Raw genomic sequence first — 22,248 nt, 5'->3', positions numbered from 1 at the left:
GGTAATGCAAAAAGGGGCAAGTCCAGAGATGGAAAACCACAGATAAGGCAACCTCCTTGTCACTGCTACTCACTTCAATGAACTTTTATCAGAGCTGTCACCAAGGAGCAAAAGAATATGGATTTTCTCCTCAGTAAAAGGACAGGCAACAGCAATTCAGCAAAGAAGGAAAGAACTAAAAAGGAGAGGCAGAGACAGGATCAAAACTATATAAATATTCAAGGTCAGAGATCATAAAGGGGTAGTTCTTGGAGCCAAATAGGTTCCCATTTTGTATGGCTTGTAGGTTTTTCTAAAAATTTTTAAATCCTCACCCGAGGACATTTTTGCATTTATCTTCAGATAGAGTGGGAGGGAGAGAGAGTGAAACATCGATGTGAGAGAGACACATCGACTGGCTGCCACCCACACGACCCCAACCAGGCCTGGGGACAAACTGCAACAGAGGTACGTGCCCTCAGTGGGAACCGAACCCAGGTCCCGCTAGTCCGCGGACCAATGCTCTAACAACTGAGTCAAACTGGCCAGGGCATTTTTTTTTTAAGTTGAATTAATTGTCCCATAAAACCCTGGGTTCCAAATTCTAGGAAAAGAAGTCCCAGTCATTCATCCCTACCTGGCCATGATCAACTGAAACGGAATAGTAGTGGCTGCCCTGTCCCCACCCAGGCTACTTCAATGGTTTTTGTTACCTATAATAATCCAGGACAATAGTTCCTCAGAGCTCCAGAAGAAAACCAGGAGAGCTCCCATCCATTCCCCTCACAATGGCCAGGATTACAGGACCACCCATGGAGCTCTATTCCTCATTATTCCTGAAAGAGGAAGGAGGGTGGAGATGCCCCAACTCAGCTTCTGGCCTCTTTTGACTGCATCCCCCGATGCTCCTGTGTTCCCACATGCAGCCTAAAATCCCAGGTGGGTGTGGAAAACGTTATGTGGTCCCCAACTTCCCTGAGTGGAAACACCAAATTTCCTGGGGGACCTAGGAGACACTCTTTCCAGGCACCCTATCCAAAGGTGGGGCTGGGAAGTTGAGACAGGGCAAATGGAGGAGCAAGGCACGGTCAGGAAAACGTGAGAAACGCCAGATATACTGGCTCTGAAGGGCCCTGAAAGAACGACCCCCTTCAGCTGCCAACACTTTCCAATTTGGTGCTAAGAGTGAACAGCTATTTCCACTAAAGATCAGAAAAGCACTCAAGTTTCCACACATTGAAGACTGAGCCTAGAGATTTTTGGCTGGACTGCAACTGCCCCTCCCTCTTTCTCTCAACTCTTGCTTCAAGCTACCTAATAAGCACATGAGCCAGCATTCCAAGAACGATTTCCAAAATGTCCCCAAAAACAAAAACCCAGGACGTGTCAGCCCTGGTACTATTATCAGCCAATCAAAAGTGTTGTTAGCTCTGGCCCGTGTGGTTCAGTGGTTAGAGTGTTGGCCCGCACACCAAAAGGTCACAGGTTTGATTCCCAGTCAAGGGCATGTGAGGGAGGCAACCAATCAATGTGTGTCTCTCTCACATTAATGTATTGATGTTTGTCTTTCTCTCTCCTCCCCTCTCCTCCCTCCTTCTCTCCCTTCCACTCTCTGAAAATAAATGGAAAAATATCCTCGGGTGAGGGTTAAAAAAAAAAAAAAAGTGGTGCTAACTTCAACTTCCTGAGGCCACACAAGGCTCCACTTCCTGGCACTTACCACAAAAACATGGCTCCAAGTGCACAAACAGCTCCTTAATCAAGCAGCAGCTCGAGCAATCCAAGGGCAACCAACCATCTTTCCAGGCAATGGCGGTTCCCGAACCATGATCTCCACTAGCTCCTTCCCAGCAGATAACTACTCAATCTAAGTAAAAAGTAGCATGCTTGCAGCTTCTAGACTATCCTTTACCCATCCACTTGAGACCAGACTGAGCCACCTAAGCTTTTCCCACATGGAAATTCTAGATGCCACTGATGGGGGGTACCTGTAAGGTCTGGTGTCCTGGACCAGAAGATTCATCCTTCTTGCCTAGATCTGTCATTTCTTTCCAGCAACATGTCCCAAGCCAGGACAGTTTTAAGAAAAGCTGATCTCAAGGTGACTCTGCAGCTATGGAGAGCTTATGAAATCACACATCAAGAACCAAACACTCAGGGCTCATCTGCAAGTCGACTTATAAGAGAGACTTCTGAATACCCGAGCTCCTAGACACACAGGTCACGTTGGAAAGATCCTTTCCGAACCCAGGGAAGCAATGTCAACGGCCCTATTTTAGTTAAACTGTAAGCAGTTAACCAAAGACCATATTCACATCTACATGTCACCCTAAATATCTGGTTCACTTCCATCATTCCATCTGCATCTTCACAATGTAACTGCTGAGGACAAGAGCTACATTGGTTTTCTTTCTTACTGTATCTCTAAGACTAAGTGTCCGGGTAAATGTCAGTTGAAGGGATGGGGTGGATGCGGGGGGAATACTAACATCACAGGATGTGCACCACAGGAAACTTACAGAGCTCTCCTATTTAATCCTCACACTTCTAAAGCTATTGGGGTGCTTTTTAAGGAGAGGAGGGTGCAGGAAACACTCTCAACTGTATCCTGATCCTGCATTAGCATTTCATCAAGAAACTGGACTGTGCAAAGCATGAAATGAGACACCGCATTATACCCCATCTGAGTAAATTACCCATGATTTATTTGGAATTCTAATGAACAGGCACCTCAAAAGACATAACTCTCCTTAACCAGGCCTGGATCTTCTTATGACTGCCTTCTGTCATATAAATAGTAAGCCAGTTTGCATATTTTGCATTAATGTCTTCATGCAGGGCTGGTTCGAGTTTATTTTTGTTGCTTTCATTTTAAGACTGTGTTTATGCTTCTCTGTTAGACTTCCAGCCAGATGACAAGATGCAAAGTTTGTCCTTTTTTCAAAGATGCTCCAGACGGTTCCTGGAGGCACATGAAAAGATTAACAACTCAGAGACGCCAATTCACTGGCACTGGTAAGTTTTCCAAATGGTTTTGTGGAAGAAACAGATACATTAAACTAGTCCCGTGCCTTAGTTTCCACTCTTCTTAACGATGGGGCCTCTCATCCTCCAGAGCAGGAGGCGGCTACCTAGTGCCTAACTTAGCACCCTGCCTTGTGGGTCATAAATCCCAGACTGTAACAGCCAGTTACCCAAGAAAGTAAGTGGGAAATGTCTCAGAAAAGGCTGTCTCTGAAAAAGCAGCAGCATTTTGAGGAGCAAAAATAGTAAGAGGGAATTTTTTTAAACTTGGAAAAACAACAAAAGTTGAACCTAGCTAAGAATATTTCCAAGACCCTCAACTTATGATTTCTCTTCTGCCCAGCTTTTCAATTGAGTTGCCTCTTCCAGAGAGGACTAAACACTCGTATTCACGCTTTTTAAAAAAAAATCCCACTAACCCTCTTCCCCCAAGGCCATGCTTGGCAGTGACAGCTTTGAACAATGACATCATCCCAGGTTTGCCTCCTTGGCAGGGTCACCAATATTGTTTGCAGTGAATTTCCTGTAAAGGCTCTTAAGGCAGGAAACTAGTCCTGTGCCGAGTCCTCCGCCTGTTCTGAGCCATCCTGTCAAGTTGAAACAAAGACTTTTTGTGTTTTCCTTTTAAAAATACAAAACTTCCCTGCACTTTTAACAAGCACCTTAATTACAGCTATAGAATTAGATATATTTACGGATGACCTCATGCCTGCTGATAATTAGCAATTTGAAAAACCTGGCCCATCTTTAGATGGTTCCTTCTCCTTCACCCCCTCCCTGAGTGTTCAGGTTAATTACTAAACTCCACCTTCCAAAACAAGCAGGTCTGGCTAGTCAGCATCCCTCCCCCAGGGCTCCCCAGCTGAGAGGGGCTTGTTCCTCCTTCTCCCAAGTAGAGAATGGAGACTCCCCACAGGAGAGGGCTGATGTGCATGGGATAACGATGCAGGCAGGAGATGTGACAGGTTTCAGGGCCCCACTTTAAGTGTTGACACATTTTAATTAGCACCCGGGCTAATTTAGCCCTGTCACAATCAAAGGGAGGAACACCGATCATCTCAGAAGCAGAAAGTGTTTGGATTTGCTGGATCCCAGTTGCAAGGAAGGAAGATCTCGCCAAGCAGATTCCCAGGCGGACTCCTGATGTGTGTGCTGAGTACTCCTGGTCTGCAGAATCCCAACTGGAGGTGCAAGCAGCCTTGGGCTGTTCCTTTCCTTTCCATGCACTTTTCTTTCTGTGCGAGAGGGGTAGCAACCACAACCCCTGTAGCCCTCCCATAGGGTCCTGCCTGCTGCCGACAATGGGCAGCTCCTGAAAATGGATGCCCCCTTCAACCTCAACACCAATCAGTTGTCACTCCCTTGTAACATTTTCCAAATTTGCTTCGGCCTGCCGCATTAGGGGAGAGGCTGGGAGGTGGACATTCTCCTCATTCTTTTGCCTTATTAGGTTGTGGATTTGATTGCTTTTGGGGGGATAGAGACTAAGATGAGGAATGGCATCAGGAAGTGACCCCGGGAAGGGGGGGCGGTCAGGAGGAAGGCGGAAGAGGCTGAAGCAGTAGGCATGAGAAGTACTAGGGAAGGAGGCCTGGCTCCACAAAACCCAGAAGGTCCCCCTTTCCAGGTTAACAGCTAGGCACAGGCTCCTGCACACCTCAAGGCCCCGAATGACAGCATTTTGGAACAGTTATTCTTGGGGTTATCAGTGGGAAGGCCTTCCTGTTTCCACATCATTATCAACCGAGAGAAGGCAGTCTGGCTTGAGGCCATAGGTTGTTTCTAACTTGAATAAGTTTTTTTGTTTGCTTGTTCTTGCTTTGGGGGAAAGGAAAAGAAGGGGAACAGAGGAAGAGCCCCCCAGCTGATCCCAAATTTAATAACAGGCTGAGTTACTCATGAAAGAACTTAGCCAGCACTGCCTATGGCTCATCCAGACACAAAACTGTTCAGGGCTTGCAACTCTGAAACAAGCCACCTCCCAGGTAATGAGGCCCAGATGGATGCAGAGGCTGGGGAGAGGGCAATGTTATGTCACTTGCAGCTCAAGTGCCAGCTGCCACTCGACAAAGGCTGCTTCTTTGAAGCTGCTGGTTGAATTTGGGGTTCAGAGCTCCCTGGGGGAGGACTTCAGGAAAGGAGGATACGGTCTGGCTTTCTAGTGAGCTGCACATTTCAGCGGACCCTTTCAACTCTTCTAAGGAGAAAGCTCAAGCAGCAGATCCCAGGTGGACACGGGTTGGTGAGCTACTGAAAACATTTTGAGAAGCTACATTTATTGAGCACTGACAATGTGCCAGGCACAGTGCAAGTGCTTCACACACATCGTTTATCTCATTTAATCCCAGAATCATCCTGTGAAGTAGGATAATGGCTCTTTTCAAGGGACACTGAGAGTTAAGTCCTGCCGTGTTCCCAGGGCCAGCAGGTGGAGGAGATGAGTAAGGAGCCCAAGTCTGTCTCCCTCTAAAGGCTGTGCTCTGACTCCAGCCCTCTTCCCACAACATGCCTTTCACTACCTTCTGATTCTGTCACCAGAAGCACCCTCCCACAGGAGCTTCAGGACTCTCAACACCCCCTCCCAGGTTGCAGCTGCTTGGGCCAAGAGACAGCCTGAATCCCAGGGATATCTGAGCCGCCTCCTATCGTCTGGTGGGTAGGCTGGGTGCTATCGGCTAACCCACTGGCTGAGCAGGTGTGTCCTCCCAGCACCTTGTTCATGCAAGAAACTTTCTGACCTGAAATATTCTGCAATGTCTCCCTCAGAAACCTCTCTCAAAATGTGGGTAGAGCAATACACCTTCCTAACACCTCTACCTTTCAAAGGGGTGGAAAGAAGCAGTTCAGGATCATCATACAGACCCTGTCTGGAAGACACAACAAATTGCAAAAGGAAACAGAAACGGGCTGTGCTAATATCCTGCAGCTCTCTCCCTAACGCACAGGCAGGGCTCCAATGCCCAAGCTACGGAGACTGGTTCTTTCCAGGAAACACTTGCTATTCTCTCCATCCCCACCAAAACCTTCCAGGGCAAACCTACTGGCCTCGGGCAGCCTAAGAGATGGAGGCCAGGTTCTCCTGGATGATTTCAGCCACTACTTTACCTGCATGAGCTGAGCTATGTCATGGCTCTCAAGCATCACCTATGGGAGGAAAAAAATACCCTGAAACCACACAAAGAAAAAGGCATGAACCAGCACCCCAGCCTTATCTCACAGTAGGGCTTGAATTCAACTCAAGTATGTCAATTTTGGGAAAGTGTATCAAGGGCACTGCAGTATTTGAGTCACAAATTTGGCCAAGAGCATCTATCTGAATGAGTGTTTTTTTTTTTTTTTTTCTTTTCCAAACACACAAGCCAGCTCTAAGGCATTTATTAAGAAAAAGAATAGCACCTGAAAGCTGAACTTGGCAGGCAAGAATAAACTCTCAAGGCAGAACACTTGTAGGCTACCCTCATTCCAAGGACAGCATGTTAACTGTGGCACACCAAACCAGCCAGCCTGTTGGGAGTCAACCCCATTCATTTCTGTGATCTCAGTACAGGTCTACTGGTCTCCGCTTTGGGTGGACTAGGGGGCAGTGGCAGCTTCACACACCAGAAGAGCCATAGGCAAAAAGCTTGGAGAGACCCTTGAGCATAAGAAGGGAGTATCTCTGTTCCTCTTCCTCTGAAGCCTGTGCTTATTTTGAAGGGACCATCAGCGAGCTGAAAGCAAATGCCTTAAAAGTATCTGTCGGCGCAGACTCCCAGCCACCAAGGAAGGTGTCTGACCTTCCCACTATAGCCGTGGAAGTAAGAGGACCTATGAATGGATTTGGAGTCAGAACCTGGGGTCTTACTATTCAGAGGTTCCAAGGCATGGCTAAAAAATACCCAACATAGTGCCCTGGCCAGTTTGGCTCAGTAGTTAGAGCATCAGCCTGTGGACCAGAGAGTCCCGGGTAAGAGCATGTACCTTGGTTGCAGTTTGTCCCGACCCCGGTTGGAGTCGTGAGGGTGGCAACAACTCGATGTGTCTCTCTCACATTGATATTTCTCTCCCCTCCCTCCCTCCCTCACTCCCTTAATGCTCACAAACTTATGCAACAGAAACTGTGTTCGTGCCCATTTTACAGGTGACAGCTGAGGCTCAAAAAGATTAAGTCTCCCTCTGAGATCCCACAGAATCGAGTAAGGATAAACAAACAAACAAACACCCAACATGGTGCCTCAAACATAAAACTCCCGAAAGACAATGCTCATCAGGGGAAGGGACTGGTAGGAATGCCCATAAGAGGCAGTTAAGGAAGCTGTTCAACTGCACATACAGGACCGCCTAACACCTGCCCCCAGAAACCTGCCCGCAGCTGGGGGAAAGGCCCACCCCTCCTGCACACTCACCTCCTTTATGAAAGTTTCCATGACTGACCCCACCTGCCCTTATTCACCCCTTTCCTCTCCCAGGACACAGCTAGAGTGCTGTGGGCTTGTCGGTGTGCAGCTTAGTGTCCTTCTGAGGTCTCATGTGGCTCTGCTCTCTCCCCAACTACACCGTGAGCTCCCTGAGAGCATGGACTGGGTCTCCGGTTTCTCATACCCCCCAAAGGCTCGGTACAGAGCTCTGCTCTGCAGAGGGGCCCAGTGAGGGCTGTCGTCTGGCCCTGGCGGTCATGTTTCTAACTGAGTGCTGGACTCCAAAGCCCATGAAGCCACAACTCATGTTACACAAGATGCTGGTTGGCTATAAAATGCAGACTCATTTCAGTCAGCAGGCCCTAATTCTGCTACCCAAGTGACGACTGTTCAGGTCTTTCAAAAGACCTTCAAGTTTTTATAGTGTGACAGAAAGAGACTGCTTCCCCCAAAGAAAGCCCTTTCTAAGTGCAGGAACAGCTTGGAGCAGGTTCAGCTCAGCATAAATGCAAAAAGCCACCCACCGTGGAAACTTACAGCTGTATCCCAAACGTGGGGTAGGGCTATATAATCAGACACATTTTCCATTCGCCATATACTTTCTTCCCACTCTGAGTCAGTTTTATAAAAGGGAAGTTTTAATTTTTGTATTTAAGGGAATAAGGATACATACACACACACACGCACACATCTCCTCTCCTGTACAGCTACTTAAAAGATTTAACAAGTTCACATGGGTATGCAGCCAGGAGAATGGAAACCTCACCATCTTCTTTCCAGCTGAAGCAGCTGGGCTGGCCATTACAAGACACCTTTATATTCATTCTCTCCTTTATATTGTGTTGACAGGGATGATTTTTTGCTGCCAAATCGCATCAAGAGCAGGGCAGAGAGAATCCCAGCCCATGTTCACAATGGACACTTTATGGTCCATGAACTTAGCTGCTTGCTGAGTGCTGTGTGTATAGTCAGGAGTGTCTAGTGATAGCCCCAAGCTTTCTCTGTTCTTCCCTCTGTCAGTAAAAGCCACATAACTAGTTTGACAAGGTTGTGCATTCAAATGGGGAGCCATGGGCCAAATGAATCTACGCTTCCTAGAATGGCTTTCAGTGGGGTCTGGAAAGCTAACCGCCTCTGAGTGAATCAGCATGCATGTCTGTCTCTCTGAACTAGAACCACCCTGGATACAGCTCCCCCTGACCAAAGAAAACAAGGGGGAAATACTGAGTAAATAGAAGAGGGATTTACAGAGAAAGGGAGGACCTAGAAGAGCCAGTTTAAGGGGGAAAAAAAAAGCAAGCCCAGCCCCTGTGACTCAGTGGATTGAGCGTCGTCCTATGGACTGAGAGGTCCCAGGTTTGATTCTCAGTCAGGGCACATGCTCACATTTCAGGCTCAAGCCACAGTCGGGGGCATGAAGAAGGCAGTCGGTCGATGTTTCTCTCTCTCTCTCAAAAAATCAATATAAACATATTTTTAAAATCAAGCTTCCTGCCCTGGCTGGTTTTGCTCAGTGGTTATAGCTGCGGCATAAGGACTGAAGGGTCTCAGGTTTGACTCTGGTAAAGGGCACATGAGGGAGGCAACCAATCAATGTGTCTCTCACATCGATGTTTTTCTCTCTCTCTCCCTTTCCTCCCTCCCTCCACTCTCTCTAAAAATCAATGGAAAAAATATCCTCCGGTAAGGATTAAAAAAAAAAAAAAAAAAATCAAGCTTCCTGCCTTCCCACTTCAAAGAGGGAAACACAACACTTTACCAGAGATGCTTTGTAAATCAAGCAGCCTCTTGATGGGACAGAAGGGGGCTGGAATTTGTTCATGGGGTAAAAGTTAAGCTCTCTAAGAGACACTACAAAGCCATATGAGTACACAGTGCTGTAAAACTCCAGATTTAAAAGTTACCAAGGCTTTAATCAAACACAGGTGTCTCCTACAGCAATGATCACAGAGATAATTGAAGCTTTTGTTTGGTTTAATGTTCTACAGTCCTGGGGTTCCCACTTTAGAAGTCAGTTCTGGTTTGGCCTGTCCAGGAGGCCTGAAAGGAAAGGGTTGCAGTGACAGAGTTTTGGAAGCATGAGGTTCCTGGCCTACTGGAGTCTAACACGGACTAAATCTGCAGACTCTAGGCCTCAACGTTATTTCCACCAACAGAGCTCTAAGAGATCCGGCCATGCCCATCTTTCTACATGCCCTACCCTCGACCACTATGGCCGCTCTCCGCTCTTCGGTGTCTCCACACTCATTCCCTCTGCTTGGAACCGCCTCCGCCTAGTGCTCGCTTGGCTCCCTCTTCCTCGCCCCTTAGGAAACAGCTAAAATGCTATGCCTTCAGAGGTCCTCCTCTTGATGTCTCGATGACCGCTGCCTCGGCCATTCCCAATCACCTGACTGTGGTGTGGTGTACAAGAGCACAGGCTTGAAAGACAGAACTTTCAGGTTCAAATCCTGACACTGTCACTTGGGCAAGTGGCTTAAACGTCCATGGATTCACTCCCGCACCTGTCTTATGAAGGTAACAACACCTACCTCACAGGATTAAAGTCAGTCCATATAAAGCACCGAGAGTAGTGTCTAGCACAGAGTAATATGCTAGCTATTATTTAATTCCTAGTACATAATCCTATCCAAAAATCCTGTTTTATTTACATGCTTGCTCTCTGTCTCCCCCACCAGCCTGTGAGCAGATCAAGAATATATAGCAATGAGATGGAAGGTGGTTTCATTTGGTCATCTGATTTTCTGGGTAGCCAGTGGGCAATCCCAAAGCAGGGAGCAGGCTCCTCAAAGCCCCTTAACTGCCCACACTCCGACATAACCGAATCCAGAGCCTAAACGGCTACTCAGAGGTCTCATGTTTAAACTATGCTTGGAATGTTCAATAGGAACATGCATTTATTTTTAGGCAAGAAAGTTGTCTCCTAAGCTAACCCTATGGCCCTGGAACAGGCCGTATTTGGCAAGGACTGCTTTGTGGTTGTTTATTAAAGAGGCCCAGAACTTTCTCAAGTCCAAGGTATCTGCTAAGAGAACTCAATGCGCTGTGAGCCATCAATTTTTATGGTCAAAGCTTGTTTCTATGAATCTCTGGGATGTTTCTGTGCAGCAGGTAGGAGCTGCTCCCTGACCTTCCACAGCTTTGGGCCATGATCCATTAACCATTCATCCCTAAAATGGTTCACAGGCCTCAATGGATTAAATTCTCTTCTGTGGTTGTCCCCGAGTTGTGAGTTAATGAAAGTTTTACAAAAGAAAAGGGTAAATTTGTTTCTCAAAATGGTTAAAAAGCCATGCCTCCCTCAACTGGTTTAGTTATTCCCTTTCATCCCATCAGTAGACACAGCACTGGGAGACTACAGGCCTGACATCTCTGAAAAAGACATCTTGATATAGACATTTCTGTTTTACAGAAAGTCAAATCCTACCAGACTTGGCAGCATAGCTCAAAGGATCAAAAAAATAAAAAAATAACTGCCTCACAATACTGGTGATGTTTACCGTCTGGACACCTTCCAGGACTGGTTAGCAGGCAGCCTGTAAGAAGGGTTGATTCATCAGACTGCCCTTGAATCAGCTTGGCAAGCTGGCTGGCTGCTTCCAGACATTTTGAATTCTGAAATTGAGTTTATCTCATAGGCCAAAACTGGAAGATCATACAAACCTAATAAAATTTAACAAAACAAAACAAAAAACCAACAACTGACTCTTCCAAACACAAGTCATGTCAGCAAAAGCCAAAGAAGCACTTGCTGTAAGCATCTGATATTCTCACCAGATACTGAGTCAAATGCAAAGATGCTTATTTCCTTAAAGAAGTGGGGAATCATGGTGGGAGGAGGAGGGGGTATTTACTGTCAGAGTTGGGGCAGAAAGGAAGTGGATTTAAAAAAAAATGTTATCATGGAATGAACTGTGTTTAGGATTTGCTGGAAACTTGAGTTCTTTTTGTCAGTGTCTGTGAAAGCAAGCAAAAGATGCAGGCACATTTGCCCTGCTATTAAGAAGTCACATAGCTGAGATTCCAACTTGAAATGCCTAGAGAAAAAGCACAAGTCCCAGGCACAAAACCAACAGTGGCTTTCACAGTGCCCTCTCCTTTTTCTTCTCTCTCTCTCATGCGCAAACACATACCCTTAGTTGATAAAATGGACTGCACCAGGGAACAAAGGCCCCTCATCCCCCTACCCAGCATGGCTACCATGCATGGGAGTATTTTCCTGAGACCAGTGGGCAGCATCGAATTTCTGTCCAGTGGCCCAATATTCCACCATTAGGGCTGCCTCCCTCTGGTTTGAAGGCACTCCCCAAAACAGTAAGTAAGCAACCCAGTTCCCATGGTACTATCAACTAAACACCTTCATTCACACACCCAGATTCAGATTGATAGATGAGCGCTAATGTGTTGACTGTTAACACACTCGAGGCAGATGACTTCCAGCACTGCCCTTAGTGCTTGGTAAAGGAACGCCCATCATTTCAACAAGGAAAGCTAAAGATGCACAAACCCCCTTTTGCCAGACACCCCCCCCCACCCCCAAGCAACCTCCACAACATGGCTAGTTGTTGAATCACTTTTAAGCTTCCTCCTGTGTTTTTCCTAACCTCTAATTGGCCTTCTAAACCATCAAAATGAAGCATGTATTAAAAAAGAAATGCATCTCTTTTACTTCCTGCCTTGTCCCCATCCTGGATGGGGGCTAATTAAGAAATTCTTAAGAGCTGGAATCAGAATCATTACTCATAGGAGGTAAGATATGAAAACTCTTTACCTTGGGCTTTTTGGAGATGAAAAAAACACACACACACAAATATGTTCCTTTTACACATGGAGAACAAGGAGTAAGGAGTACTGCCTGCCTTCCCATCCACCTACACTGTGGCTTCTCTGAACAGCCGTGGGGGGTGGGGAGGGGAGATGAAAAGAAAAACCCACTAGAAAGCCAGTGGCAGACATCACTCAGCTCCACACCTTTTGGGGGGAGAACTTAAAAAAGCATAAAACAAACCACAATGTCTTCTTTATTCCTACTCGAAGCTGTAGACACAAATGCTATTATAGTGCTAGTGTTCTAGCATCCCCATTCAATCATCTCAACACCATCAACGATATTTCCCAAGATGACTTCACTGTGTTTTGCATAGTAACTGCCACTTCCAACTATTCCTGCCCCGTGTGGATAGTTCCACTGGAAGACAAAGAATCTGTTCTGCTCTGATATTTGGAAGAAAAACATTTAAATGAGCCTTTCTTAACTCTGCAGGAGGGCCCTGCTTTCCTTTCAGAATTTAGAATGCAAATACCCAGGTGGAGTAGCAGTGTAGCTTATTCAGTATAGCTTATCCAAACTTCAAGCATCTATGTGTAAGAAAGCTGGAGTCTTAAATTAAAAAGAAAAGGCTGTGTGAGGAGCAAGGAATGAACCTGCAATTCCTGTATTTACCATGTGGCCCTGTTTCCTAAAAAACAAAAATTTTAAAAATCCTAACATTTGGAAACAAAGATAAATTCATTGTCAGCCAGTCACGAGTGATATGTTCAAGTCTAGTACGGTGGGGCACTGAGCAAGCAAGACAGCTCCTGGGCACGTCACTCTGCCCTGCCAGTCATGGAATGTTTCTCAAGTCAAAGGAGATAAATTTTTTCCAAGTGTGGCATGCACACATGGGAGAGTTTATCCACATCCTACATTAAACCTTGAATCACAATGAGAAGGTTATTCCCTTTGATTCTCTTATAAACCTTCTGATTACTTCAAAGAAAAGGTCTCTGCTTGGTACGGTGGGCCTTTAGCACCTCACCAACACCTGCCAATCTTTTTTTTTTAACAAAGGGTGGCCCCAGAGCCGCAGCAGGAATACCTAACTAGAATTTAGCAACATTGTGGTTTTCAGCCTATTTTTGTCATTTCCTAGTTATGGCCAGAGAAGCTGGGTTTTCCATTTACCACACTCATACAACCTTTCCTTTTAAAACAAGTTTAAAAAGACATATTGACTAAAAGTTATAAAGTATGTAAAAGTAGAAGTGGGTATGGAAAAATCACAAGTGACTGGCTTAGGAAAAATGCATGGGGCAGAGAGGGGGTGGGGTGCACAGGACAACTGCTCTAGCTGAGCAACCACTGTCCCTTCTGAAAACAGGACAGTTCTTCAGTCTTGGGAGTATGGGACTCATCCCAGGAAGGCAGGAACCAGAAACAGGTGGCAAATAGCAAATCCCAAGGAAGCTCAATCCACTCACTTCTAAATAATGCCTCAAATTACATTTAAGAAAAAGGCCACTGGCCTCTCAACGGCTGCTCAGACTAAAGAGAAAGCAACCAAGTTACACAACCAGCTTTTAAAGACTTTCCACGGACATTCCAAGTAAAGGCATCTGTTGTTTATGAGGGAAAGGGGATGGGGGAGGACATAAAAGAACAACACAACCAAAAAAGGCACAACACCAAGGCAAATGTCTCAGGGATTTTTATAATCCCAGGGAGACCGTTATTTGGCTAGAACTTCCCAAGCACTGATGTCAGGACACTCTTGCCAGTTAGCTAAATATATGCAAAGATTTCACTTTCTGGAAGAGAGGGTCTTCTCCTCCCAGCCACTTGGTTAATCATCCCTCCTCCCCCCAAATAAGACCACTCTTTAAATAGAGGCTGGAATTTTAAATGATGTTTCTCTTGATTCACTGAACCTTACACTCCTTGATACCTGGGATACTGACTAAAATGTAACTAATAAACCTTCTCCAAGAAAAGCGAAGTGTTACTTGTGCCACTTTCAGACACTGTATAACAAATTCTGGCGCCTAGACAGCCAATAATGTAAAACTAACTTTCCTTATATGTATGCTTTGATGTTTCAAAGTTTAAACTCATCCTAGAGACTCAAACCACCCATGATAGAAAGACTTCTTTCAAACCTCATGGATGACAGGATTTGTATCTGCCCAACTAGAAACTTCCGCCTACCTTTTAGTAGGTCAGTGTTTCAGTTACCACTGCCATTGAATTACCAACTTGCTATCACTTGCCTCCTATTTCCATGAAAAAGAAAAGGGGGGAAGGAAGACTTAAGGTAACAGGAGTGCTTTTGTTATTTTGTAAAATAAATACATAAATAAAGGCAGCGGAAGGAAACTGAGGGAAGAGAGCTGAAGGTGATGATAACACAGACATCACTAAGTGAAGGAAACAGGGATAAAGGTAGGGGAAACAGGGATCTAGACTATACTAAATCTCAGGGAAGAAATAAACATGTTGACAGTTTAGCTCTTCAGAAAACTTGGAAGTCAGCTATTTGCTAATTATTTTTGCCCCCTCCGCGCCTCCTTCCCAAAATAAAAGAGCAAGGGATTTTTTTTTTTTTTTTTTGTACAGAACAACCCTTAGATCTGGTCAAAGACTTGTACAAGTCCCAGCACACTATAAACCAATACTTTATAGCAAAAGCCTAAAGTGTTCATCTCAACAGTCTCAGAAATTCTTGAGCCTTCCCAAATCAATTCTTTTTTGGCTCCATTCTCTTTGCAGTCATCTGCTAAATAACACTGCCAGATAACTGTACACCACTCATTCAGTTAACTCTGAAAATGGGCACTGTCTGGCCAAAGTCTGCCATGACTGTAGTATATGTTTAAAGGGTAGAAATCCTCACCTCAGAGGCTTGAGATTGGAATCCAGACTTGCCCCTGGTGCCCTGACATCTGATTAAGAGGACATTCTGAGAGTGCAAGCCTACTTTATTTTAAATCCTCACTCGAGGATATTTTTCCATTTATCTTTACACAGATGGGGGGGGGGGGGGGCGGCGGCACAGGGACCAAACTACAACTGAGGTATGTGTCCCTTGACTGGAATCGAACCCACAGGCTGATGCTCTAACTGCTGGGCCAAACTGGCCAGAACTGCAAGCCTACATTTTAACTGACCCTGACTGCATCTCAGGAGTTTAACAGCACCAGCAGCATCTGGATATTAAAACACTACCCTGATTTCCTGGGTTGTTTTCCTCTAAAACTTTCACCAAACTTTCCCCACACAGCAACCCACTGAAGGGCAGGCAACCGGCTGCCATTAAATGAAACCATTTGTACCATTTTCCAACTGGAGAGTGAGTCAGCTCTCTGCTGTAAAAGAGAGACCTTGTTGGTCTCTGAAGCCGGAACCAGGGAGGATGTTTCCAAAGGCAGAGGATAATCCCAGGCCTGCGCCCTGAACCACCTGGGATTAGATGAAGCAGCAGGCACCATTCCATGGCAACGACCGGATTTCAGCTCTCAGCAAAATGAGCATGAGTGGTTACAAGGGGTGCTGTAGTCCCAGGACATCTTTCCACACCTTACCACTTCTGTAGTTGTCAGAAAGCCCTGTTCTAAAACTCATCAGGGAAGAGGGAAAATATATTGTGCTAGCAGCTGAGTAGCTTCCCCTACCCCTCTCCCAAGAGGGCAGAGAATACCTGCCCTCCTCCCCCTAGTCTTATTTCTAGATGACAATTGAGTTTGGTGATGGTGGTGTTTTGCTTTTTTGTAGGTAAGAATGTTATTCAATTTGGAAAACTGCTAAGGACATGTTAGTTTTAGCCAGATCCTAACAGACAAGCAATTAGAGTAATGGAACAAAACAACAGATGGCTACTTTGGGGCCTCCATCATCAGCCTAAAATTTTTTTTAAAAAACTACTTGGAGAAAAACAAAACACCATCAGAACTTTCAAATAATTAACTCACACCTAATACAGCCAGAGCTAAAGGTCAAGGTCTAAACACTGAGCAGTGATGTTTCCACCATCATGAAAGTTTAGCAAAGGAGTCATTTCCTCTTGCTGTGGGTTAAGGTCTGGAGCAGCTGTCACCTGTCCAGGAGAGTAGGTGGTGAAAGGCTACCCAAGCCCCTTTCAGAAACTGGGAGAGGGAACGGTGGCCCAGAACTACAAATGCTTGAGAACTTACTCAAAAACCAGACCAGTCCTTCCCCCATTTCCCAGGAGAACACCTAGGGTCTCCTCGTGTCATAACTGTTACAGAGCCTACTTATCAGGAAATGCCTTGGTTACAGAGGTCCGTACAAGTCAGAGCACAGATAAAAGCTTTAGGTAAAAAAAAAGAACCACAGGAGCCACACACACCCTCTGACTTGGGCCAACCCTTGCTTAATTCCTAGAATAATTCAATTCCACAGGCTTTAAGGGTCTACAGATGTCCTGGACACAGCTTTTTAGAGTGAGCATGCACAAGGCACTTACAAAACTGTCACTCTCCCCATGTCCAGTGGCTCAGCCTTGAAGAGGCAAGAGGGCAATCTAGCATTCACTAAAGCAACACTGCAACATAGAAAAACCCAGCCATCCTGTTTGGCGGTGTGTGTATGGGGAGGATTCCTCCTAGAAGGAAGAAAATGGCACAAACTTGTGTGTGTATTTTTTTTTTTTTGCATTACTCCTTTCCCTTTTCATAAAGGATCCCTACCCCATTATCGGAAAGTACAAAGTAATAAGCAACATATTCCTCCAAAGAACAGCTATGTGTAAATATTTGCTGTAATAGGCATAAAGCAAGACATACTGGAACCTGGCCCTTATTAAGAATCGAAAGCACTGGTATTAGAGTACAGTGTGAGCCACCCCTTCCCTCAACCTTGCCTGGTCACTGAGGACGGGAGGAGGACAAGTGACACACAGCAGCAAGGCCTTGGGGTTCTGGTGAGTCCTGGTCCCCGCCCAGAGCTGGATGGTGCCCCAGCCTCACCCTGTGTGAAGGGAGACTATAACCACGAAGGAGCACACACCCTAACTCCCAGAAGAGTGTGGAACTGAGCTAGCAAAAGGAGTCACAGGGAGTGGTGGAAGACAGGAAGGAAGGGAGAAGGAAGGTCTCCCATTCCTACCACCTGAAGAAAAAGGGTCAGGGGGCTCAAGCACCTGGAGCAGAAGACATTCTCGGAGGAGAAGACATTCTCCAAGACAATCCCATGCAACCCACCCCCCAACCCCATTCCGCTCCCAACTTTCCAGGTCTCTTGGCAACTCTTAACCTTTTCCAAACCACCACTGCCTCAGGTACTAAATTATTGTTCCGACTGCAGACTAGATCTCCCTTTCCCCTCAAAAGGCATTTTTTAGGTCAGATTATCTCAACCTGCCCACCTTGAGGTAGGTGGGGCAAGGGGTAATGACGCTAGCACCAACCCGCCACCCCCACCACCGATGAGGAAATTCAAGCAGAGGTTGGTAATTTACCCAAGGTTATGCCAGGCCCCACCCCAGGGCTGGCTTGGAACAGCTGCTCCTTTCACCCTTTCCCCGCCAGACTGGGATGCCAGCACTGAGCCCCGGAACACCAACTCACACCCTCCAGAAGCTTCTAGTCACTCTCTCCGCTCTCTTTCCTCAGCTCAAATTCCTTGAGTCTGCCCCTCATATTCCTGAAAAAGCTTCACAAGGCCCACGCTCCCAAAGCCCCAACATCACACCTGTTCATCTTTGTAGAACCAGATGAGAGAACTACACTGAGAAAGCAAAGGTCTCACCCAAGACTACAGAATCTATCTGTAACAAATCTGGGGAGAAAATTCAGATCTCCAGAACACACTCAAAGCTTCTAACTCCAAGGACCTCACATCTTCCTCAGGCACAACACATGTAAACAACCCCCTCCCACATGCCTGCTCAACACACACCACCTTCTTTTTTTGGTTATTCTTCACTTGTAGTCCCCTCCCCCATTGATTTTTAGATAGTGGAAGGGGGGGGGGGGAGAGAGAGAAACATACATGGATTGGTTGCCTCCCTCCCGAAGGACCCTGACCACCCTGACCGGGGCTGGGGATTGAACCTGCAATCCAGGCACATGCCTTTGACCAGAAATCAAACCAGAAACCCTATGGTCTGCAGGCCAACACTCTAACCTGAGCCAAAATGGCCAGGTCCACACTTTCTTTAGCACACGCTCAAACGCTCTCTTACATCAGCGCAGAGTTCCCCACTCCTGGACATACGACACCTTCTCTGGGCCTCCCACTTCTTTTGATCTCCCTTTCACTACTATGAGTCCCCCCCCTACATTGCCTCCACACCCCAAAGTGCCACCTAAAAACAGACCCTGCTTTAGGAGCTCTTCATGCCCCCCAGCCAAAAGACACAATTCTTCCTGGATACTCTCACGTCTTCCTCCCACTTTTTCTCCCTTCACAATACAGACACACTTCCAATCCCCGAGCTACGTCCCCAGAAGCCCCCCATCCCCACCCCAAACTCCTTTCTCGGTCTATCCATCACATACTCCCCTCCTAATAAGACTTTCATTTTCCTTAACGAACCTCCCTCCCATCATCTGCCATTGCACTCCAGCTCACGTTCCCTCTCCTACCATTCTCACCCTTTCCAGACTCCAAATACTCTCTAACCCCTGCAGCCTCTCCATTCCTCATTCCTCCCATCTCCCAACCTTCCCCCTTTTCCCTTTAAAAATTCTCATCCCCTTCAAGAACTTCTTATTCACAGGTCCCTGCCGTCTCCCTTCAGACCCCTAACCCAAGACCTCCTTCGCACCCCTACCCATCCTCGCATCCCAAGCCCCATGTCATCTCACACCCATTTCTCTCCTTAGCCCCTCTCCTCTAGTCTTCCCAGTCTTAGTCTCCCCATTACTCTTCAGACTCCACATGCCCTTCCTCACTACCCCTACTCCATTTCAGACTTCCAGAATCTTCAGCCCCTTTAGAACTCCCCCACCCTGAGGCTCCCACAATTCCAATCCTCTTCAGATCTTTCTTTACTCCAAATAACCCCCTCCATCCTTCAGCTCTTCAGACTCCCCAACCCCAATTCTGTCCTGACGCACAAATTCCACACTCCCCCGTTTCTCTTAGCACGCAACCCTTCGCCGCCGCCTCAGACCCCAATTCTATTTTAGATTCTCCAATCATCGCCTCGGTTTCCCCAATTCCCCGCCCAGACCTTCCAATTCCTTCATCGCGCTCCCTGAGTCCTTTTCTTCAGACTTCCACATTCCCTACCGGGCCGCCAATTATTTTTTCAGACTCCCAATTCTTACTCAAGTTCTGCAGTTCTTTTTCAGGACTCCAAACCCCTTCCCAGACCCGCCAATTCCTTCTCGGGACCCCCAATTCCCATCACAGACCCTCCAATTTCCTTTCAGGACCCCGAACCCCCTTCCCAGCTGCCAGCCTCCCGGAGAAGCCCCCCTCCAGCCTGTCCGGCCCGCAGGCCGCGCACCTTGCGCTGCTGCTTCTCCCAGGCCGGGTCCAGCAGCAGGTCCCGGTCCCAGTCGTCCTCCTGGGCCATGTAGTCGCCCATGCTACCCCCGCCGCCGGCGCCATTGCCCCCGCTGCTGGGGCCGTACTGGTACGACTGGTTCGCCGCGTGGTAGTCCACCATTCCGCCGCCTCTCGCTCGCCCAGCAGCCGGTCCGCTCCCGCCTCAGCTCCCGCCCCTCTGCCCGAGCTGCTGCCGCCGACGCCGCCGACGCCGCCGCTGCTCCAGCTCCTTCAGCTGCTTCAGCCCGCCCTCCGCCCGCGCCTGCGCACTACCCGCCGCGCCTGCGCACCGCACCGCCGCCACCGCCCTCGCGCGCGCGCGCGCGCCTCCAAACCTGAAAAGCGCTAGGATACTCGGGCCTCGGGAAGCTCGGCGCCTGCGCAGAGTCCACTACCCCGCCACCCCTGCAGCTCATGTACGAGCCGCGCCCCCTCTCCCGCAGGAGCGCGCGCGTTCTCCGCGTGTGGGCGGGGCCAGTCATGAATGATTCACAAGGCGGGTCTCGCCATCAGGCCTTAACCTGCTCAGGCGTGGAATGTAGTACCACTCTGCGGCACAAATGCAACAAGTATTTATTAAACGCCTACTGTGTGCCAGACCGTGTGTTATGCATTGGCACGAAAAATCCTTGCCTTCGTGGAACTACTTTCTAGTGAAGGGAGGCAACAAACCAATTTTTAAGACGTATCTAGTAATATTCGAAGGTGAAACGTGTTATGGAGAAAGAGCGAGCATGAGCCGAAGCGTAGTCAGGGCAGCTGCGGAGGAGGACGTTTGAACAAAGACCTGAAGGGTTCACGAAATGGACAGGGGAGTTAGGTCAATTGGCATAGACACTGGCTGACTGGGATGGCAGAGGACTTTTTGGACTTTCATTCAACAAACATTCACTGAGCACCTCTGTGGGCGAGCACTGTTCTTGGGCGCCAGTGCTGAGCATGATAAGCGTGGTTAGTTCTCAAGTGGCTAACATGGAGGGTGGAGAGGCAACAATAAATAAATAAATGCATACAGATAAATGACCTTGCCACATTAATAGGCATCTCGAATTTGAATATCTAAGTCTGAGCTTCTAATCTTGCCCCCCAAACCTGATCACCTCACAGTCAGCTCCATCTCGTGAATGAAACTCCCATCCTTCCAGCTGCACAGTCAACAAACCTTGCAATCATCCGTGATTCCTCTTTGTCCTCACACCCCATATCCAGTTCTTCAGGAAATTGTTAGTTCCACCTTCAAAGCAGGTACAGAATCCACCCGCTTTCCCCTGCCCCTGTGGCCCCACCCTGGTCCCATCTACTTTAGCCTTGTCTTTGCTCGGACCTGCAGCCTCTTCACCAGCTCCCTGCTCCCCCTCAGCCCCTCTTTCCCACAAGAAGCCAGAGGGCGCCCGCGAACACCTGAGTCAGATCAAGTCCCTCCCTCTTCTGCCCAGAACCTCCCCCCCTCCCAAAGCACCACACTCAAGAGTACAAGTCAAAGTCAAGAAAAGGAGCCAAGACCCAGAAGTCTCCCCTGCCCTGGCCCAGCCCAGCCCAGCTTTTGAAACGAGTGAGACTCCTGTGGCATTAGCCAGACCCACAAGGTCTTCCACGTCCTGGTGGTCCTGGTTCCCATGTCCTCTCCCAGCTCACCGCCCACTCTGCCCCTTACTCTCAGATCCTGCAGACCTCCTTGCTGTTTCTGGAACACACCAGGCCTGCTCCAGCTTCAGAGCACTTCAACTGGTGATACCTTGTTACCACTACCTGGATAACTTTCCCCAGAAACTAGATTCCCAAAGCTCACAGCCTCCTCTCCTGCAAGTCTGAGTCAGCATCACCTCCTCAGTGAGGTCTTCCCTGACTACATTATTTAAAATAGCACCCCACACCTTTCCTGCTTAATTTTTTCCAGAGCACCTATCATCATTTAACATATTACATGATTGGTTGATTTACTGTATTTATGTTTCCTTCCCAAGAATGTCATCCACGAGGGTGGGCGTTTTTGTTTTGGTCATTGCTGCATCTCTAGTCTCTGAAGCAGCATCTCGCACAAGATAGAAGTTTAATAAGCCCAGCAGACCCATGCACCAAGAGGTCGCCAGTTTGATTCCCGGTGGGGGAACATGCCCAGGTTGTGGGCCCAACCCCCAGTGGGGGGCATGCAGGAGGCGGCCAATAGATGTTCTCTCTCATCAATGTTTTTATCTCTTGCTCTCTCCTTTCCTCTCTAAAAATCAATAAAGAAAAAAAAAATTTTTTTTTTATCCTCACCCGAGGACATCTTCCCTTTTTTTTTTGTTCAGATAGAGTGGGAGGGAGAGAGAGAAACATCGACGTGAAAGGGACACATCAAGTGGCTACCTCCCGCACAACCCCAACCAGGGCCGGGGACAAACTGCAGCCGAGGTATGTACCCTTAGCATGAACCGAACCCGGGTCTCTCTGGACCACAGGCTGATGCTCTAACTGCTGAGCCAAACTGGCCAGGGCTAAAGAAAAAAAATTTTTTTTTAAAGTTTAATAAGCCCTAGGTGAATGAATAGACTTAAAACCACAGTGAGAAATCTGAATTTTTAAAAATTGAGA

General features: G+C 47.4%; 1 protein-coding gene across 7 annotated transcripts in view; it reads right to left on the bottom strand.

Annotated features, from left to right (window-relative positions):
• Positions 1 to 19,907, bottom strand: part of ACTN4 (actinin alpha 4) — a 73,239-nt gene extending 53,332 nt beyond the window's left edge. For 3 of the 7 annotated variants that reach the window (XM_036274337.1, XM_036274329.1, XM_036274331.1), the window contains exon 1: positions 19,634 to 19,907. In XM_036274337.1, coding sequence (XP_036130230.1) covers positions 19,634 to 19,795 — 162 coding nt within the window. In that variant the 5' untranslated portion in view covers positions 19,796 to 19,907. Of the gene's footprint in view, positions 1 to 3,422; positions 3,547 to 19,633 lie in introns of those variants that run through there. The other 4 variants (XM_036274330.1, XM_036274332.1, XM_036274333.1 and 1 more) reach the window with 2 other exon arrangements.
• Positions 19,908 to 22,248: the final 2,341 nt, after the last annotated feature.

This window comes from Molossus molossus, unplaced genomic scaffold, assembly GCF_014108415.1.
Source record: "Molossus molossus isolate mMolMol1 unplaced genomic scaffold, mMolMol1.p scaffold_m16_p_21, whole genome shotgun sequence".
NCBI lineage: Eukaryota > Metazoa > Chordata > Mammalia > Chiroptera > Molossidae > Molossus > Molossus molossus.
This window is presented reverse-complemented; position numbering and strand designations above follow the sequence as displayed.